Source organism: Otolemur garnettii, unplaced genomic scaffold (genome assembly GCF_000181295.1).
Source record: "Otolemur garnettii isolate 467f Iridium unplaced genomic scaffold, OtoGar3 scaffold00010, whole genome shotgun sequence".
In the NCBI taxonomy this organism is placed as follows: Eukaryota; Metazoa; Chordata; class Mammalia; order Primates; family Galagidae; genus Otolemur; species Otolemur garnettii.
Window position 1 is genome coordinate 31,175,980 of NW_003852405.1, and position 5,281 is coordinate 31,181,260.

Sequence of the window (5,281 nt, forward strand, 5' to 3'; positions counted from 1 at the left end):
CCGGAGAGGAGAGAGGCCGGGACCCTGGAGAGGAGGAGAGAGGCCGAGACCCCGGAGAGGAGAGAGGCGGGGACCCCGGAGAGGAGAGAGGCGGGGACCCCGGAGAGGAGAGAGGCCGAGAGAGCGGCCGCTGGAAGAGAGGCGCGCCCTGCAGAGGGGGCTGCAGGGGACAATGGGGAGGAAGCGCCTGCGGACCCGGCGGACGCGGGGTCCTGGGGAGACACAGCACCCCGCCCTCGGAAGGGCTCTGCAGAGGCGGCCCTCGGAGGGGAGAGGAAGCGAGTCGCGAGAACAGGGGCACCATCCAGCCTCTCCGCAGCAGAGGCGGGGCCCAGCGGGACCCTGGTCCCAGGGGGCCGCCCTGAAGACCTTTGTAAGGAAGATGCTGAAAAGGAGGACACTGCGACCGAGCCAGAACCAAAGACGGAGTATGACGAGAAGGAAAAGTTACCCCAGGGATTAGACGAAGCAAGAGAGAGGAGGAGATCCGGGGGGCCGAGGACGCCCCTGGACGAAGGTGGACGTGCGGGAGGACAGGAGCCCCGGGTGGGCGCCCCTGAGGGCCGGGGTGCTGCAGAGGAAACGCAAGAGCTCGAAGGAGGGAAGACCGAGAAGGAAGGGGTGTCTGAGGAAGGGACAAACGCCCCCCACAATGGAGCGCAATCTGGGGCTGAGAAGGAAGCACCGGTGACGGCGTCTGCGTCGTCTGAAGATCCAGGGCTTCTAGAAGATTCACTGGGAGAAAGAGGGGTGAGCGTGTTCGAAGCGACAGCTGGATTTGAAAAGTCACTGGCAAACGTGACAGCTCTGAGGAAGGACTGGAAAGTGGGGAGACTGATGGCAGCGGGAGACGCGCAGCCCCGAAGCGGGGCTGGGCCGCGGGGCGGGCAGGAGGCGGCCCCAGCCGAGTTGCGACCTGGCCGGGGATTAGGAGCTGCAGGTGCACCTGCGGGCGGGCTGGGGGGACCGCAGCCCCCCGACCTGCACACCCCCAGCCAGGCGCACGAGCCCGAGGCCGAAGACCGAGAGCACCTCGCGAGTCTAGGGGGGAGAGGTGCGGGAGAAAGAGCGGGGGTCGTCAGGACCCGGGAGGACGCTCCTGGGGCAGGTCCCACGACGGCAGGACGGTTGAGGGAAGATCCAGGCCAAGGAGGAGCCTCTGCCCAAGCCCCTGCAGGGGCGAGGGAGGTGTTGGCAGGTTCCAAGACAGCTGAGGGGAAAGCAACAGCAAATAAAGCCTCCTCCCTGTCAGAGGTCTCGGGGGACGAAACCCAGCGTGGAGAGGAGGAGGTACCCGGCGCAACTGCAGAGACGGTGGCGGTGGAGGGGACAGCGCTGAGCCCGGAGCCGCAGCCAGCGGTGCAGGAGGCGACAGTGACGCCTGCACCAGAGGGTGGCGAGGGAGCTCCCCGAGAACAGGGGGCCCTGGAAGGGAAGGCCTCAGGGCAAGGAAAGGACCAAGAAGCAGGGACAGCGCACGAGCGTGGGGGACAGGAGTCAGGCACAGGGGAAGAGTCACCAGAGAAGCAGACAGCCCCCGGCGGAGAGCGCCCACAGGCGGTGGCAGCACATCCCAGGAAGCCGGATTTCGCTGGAAGCCAGGAGGAGCCAGAGCATACGGTGAACGGAGAAAGTGAGGGTGCAGCTGCCCCCCTGAACCACTAGGACGACTCCTGGCGGGCGGTGAGCGTGAGTTTAGGTCTGATTTGTCCTGGTACTGAACAGAAGCTCCGCAGTGGGTCCCCTGCCTTTGGACTGACCTGCCCCTGTATTGGGCTGGCCTGCCCCCCTGTATTGGACTGGCCTCTGCCTCCCTGTATTGGGCTGGCCTGTGCCCCTGTATTGGGCTGGCCTGTCCCTCTGTATTGGACTGGCCTGCCCCCCTGTATTGGGCTGGCCTGTGCCCCTGTATTGGGCTGGCCTGTCCCTCTGTATTGGACTGGCCTGCCTCCCTGTATTGGGCTGGACTGGCCCTGTATTGGGCTGGCCTGCCCCCCTGTATTGGGCTGGGCTGCCCCCCTGCATTGGGCTGGCCTGGCCCTGTATTGGACTGGTCTGCTCCCCTGTATTGGACTGGCCTGGCCCTGTATTGGACTGGCCTGTCCCCCTGTATTGGGCTGGCCTGGCCCTGTATTGGACTGGCTTGCCCCCCTGCATTGGGCTGGCCTGCCCCCCTGTATTGGGCTGGCCTGGCCCTGTATTGGACTGGCTTGCCCCCCTGCATTGGGCTGGCCTGCCCCTGCATTGGTGCCTGAGCACAGATAGACCATAGGCTTCACTTTTGGCAGGAGAGGGGCCAGAGAGATGGAGCAGGGGCAGGGACTCACTGCTGCTCCCCCTGTGACCAAGTCATTCTCTGAAGCCCTGAGATCTCTGTCTCCCCACAGGGCTGGGAAGAGGAAATACAGGTGTGCACCAGGGACAACCCACAGAAGTAAAGAATCAAACCTGAATCCAGAGCTCATTTCCGTTTTAGTGTATGGAAGGATGGGTTGTCTGAGACCATTTGCTTTAAATGGGCCCTATGAGGAAGGACGGAGAGGTTTTATAAAGCTTAATCTATTCTATATATTTTTATAAATGAGACGTAAACAGACTTAATATATGATATTTAAATGTATAAATACTGAAGAGTGGAATTAAAAACCAAAATGTTATTTTTTACATATTCCTGTATTTCCTTGGTGTCCCCATGTCCTTAGTGCCCAGTTTGTAGAGTTTTGAGTGAATACATCCATGGTACTACCAACCTTTCTATTATTTTTCAGGGTGTTTTAAAGAAGTCTTCTGGAAGACATGAAGAGTAGAGAAAGATTCACCCAATCATCTCACCGGGACTTGAGATTTTATATTTTTTGTTTTTTTGGTTTTTGTTTTGTTTTTATTTTAATCACTGTGCTTGTCTGAGATGGTTCCCAATCTGTCCATGCTGGCTGGCCAGCGGCTCATAGCTCAGTGAGCGCTCTGAGAATAGCTCAGGCAGATCGCAGAACCCTCCACAGGAACCCTGGTTCCTAATGGAGAACTGCCAGGTTGTTCCACGTTCTATACAACTATCTTTTTCTAGATTCAAATAAAAATGATAGCTTTCACGCATTTGACTTTTACCAAAGATCACCAAAAGGCCCAGTCTTGATGCCTCAAGTTTGTTTAAATTCTTTTTATTTTATAATCCATAGTCTTAATGTCATAGCCCTGATTCTTTGCATAATCCCAATTTCATACATGGGAGATTCCTTTACAATCTGTGACTGGGGCTACAACAACTTGGTCTTTGAAAATGAGCTCTAAAGGTCCCTTTCCCATACATTCAAGATTAACATTGCTCTAGAGCTCTGAATCCCTCAGGAAAAGGATGCCATGGCGGGTATTTTCACTTAGCACTTTCATTCATTCTTTTTAATTATGCTAGAAGAGTAATTTAAAGTAGAAATCTTATTTCAAAATGCCCCTTTGTGTGTGTGTATGTGTTTCTGTAGTTCTGCTTTCTCAAGTAGACTACAAAAATGGTAGCTTCCAGCATTTTGTTCCTGGGGGCCTTATTTCTAAGGCCACTCAAATTTAAATCAAGGTAGTAAATAATTTAGCTAAGTGGCATGAGTATAATAATTAGAGCAGGTGAACAACACATCAGCACTCTTGACTCTTCAGTTGAGGTCATTCAATGGAAGGAAACTGGGATCAAATTAGTGCGCTGGTCCCCTTCCCAAGTTTTGATATTTCTACCCTGTGAGCTAACCCTGCAGTCCACTGTAAATCAAGAGTCACAAATACTTTCTAAATTACCCCGATATTATTTTCTAGTTGTGCATCAGCCAGCCTCCTAAGAGTTTTGATTTCCCTGAAGACATACCAGTGCCTCCCAAGGCACGTATCTGTCTACCTTTTCTCTATGTGAGGAGGTAAAAGAATTTCCTAAAGCCGGACCACACACACAGACTTTCCTGAATGACTCAACCTTTGGCCCCACCCTAGAGATTCAGAGTTCATTAGTTTTATATAGGTCTACACATCAGTGTGTATCATCACACAATCCACGCTGTCTCTCAGGACCAGACGTACAATTGTTGGAAGTGTTTTTGTTTTTCATTTTAGTGAATAATGGAGCCATTCAGTGATCCAAGATACACTGGACTAGAGACCAACGAGCCACACGATGGACTGGTCCCTTCATGGGAGCATCAGCATCATCTGGAACTTGCCTCCTGGTCTCTTCTCCCACCTGTTAAATTAGAAACTGTGGTTGGGTCCTAGTAATTGAAGTTTTAAGTGGTTTAATCCAGGTAATTATGATAAACTGTAAAATCTGAAAACTGCTGTCATGAATTGTATGGAGGATCAGTCTCAGAGAGTGGCTTGTAGCAGCGCTGTAAACTTCCTTTGTCTAGGCCTCTCGTGTCTCTCTCCTTTTCCAACTTATCTGTTTCTTTTACTTTGTCTCCAAGAAACAGTATTCACTACAAAAGTGGTGAAATCAATCTTAAACTCATTTTTATTATAATTGTATTGATACATACATGAATCCTTTCTGTTCCACCCCTTATTTTTTTTATTTTGTTATTAAATCATAGTAGTGTACATTAATACTGTCATGGAGTACAGTGTACTGTTTCTGTATACAATTTGAAGTACTTTCATCCAACTGGTTAACATAGCCTTCATGTCTTTTTCTTAGTTATTGTATTAAGACATTTATATTCTACATTTAGAGAGATTCACATGTACCCTTATAGGATGAACCATAGGTGAGATCCCACCAATCACCCTCCCTCTCCCCTCCCCTCCCCTCTCTCTCTCCTCTCCCCATATTCCTGGGCTAAAATTGGGTTATAGCTTTCCTATGACCTAAATTAGTTTCATAGTAGGACTGAGTACATTGGAAACTTTTTCTTCCTTATTAAAGGATGAGAGTTACTCTGCCTATCATAAATCCCACTACTTTCAAGGTGGAGTGCATCTACCTTATAATTTCATTTATGATCGAGCTGTATCACTGTGGGGCTCTACGGTATTGGTTTCCTGGTTTCAGCCTCAATGCCACTGAGCACTTAGAGTGCTTAACACCTAATGAGAAAGATCGTAAACTTGTTAATCCAATTGAAAAATGAGTTTTGTCCAATGTGCTAAACGGAAATTGCATTGAATTATTTTTATATTTATCTTATTCCATCAAAACATTCTGTAACATAGTTCTACAACCCGCATGTGGGGTGGGTTTAACTGTAAAATTCAGTATTGTGATTTTTTGATTAAGTGAATTATTTCTCTGCAAAGACTATGT

The 5,281-nt window shown here is 50.6% G+C and overlaps 1 protein-coding gene across 1 annotated transcript in view; it reads left to right on the forward strand.

Moving 5' to 3' along the window:
* ERICH3 (glutamate rich 3) overlaps nucleotides 1–1,665 on the forward strand; it is an 80,568-nt gene extending 78,903 nt beyond the window's left edge. The window contains exon 15 of the mRNA XM_023509886.1: nucleotides 9–1,665. Coding sequence (XP_023365654.1) covers nucleotides 9–1,665 — 1,657 coding nt within the window. The remainder of the gene's footprint in view (nucleotides 1–8) is intronic.
* The last annotated feature ends 3,616 nt before the right edge of the window (nucleotides 1,666–5,281 follow it).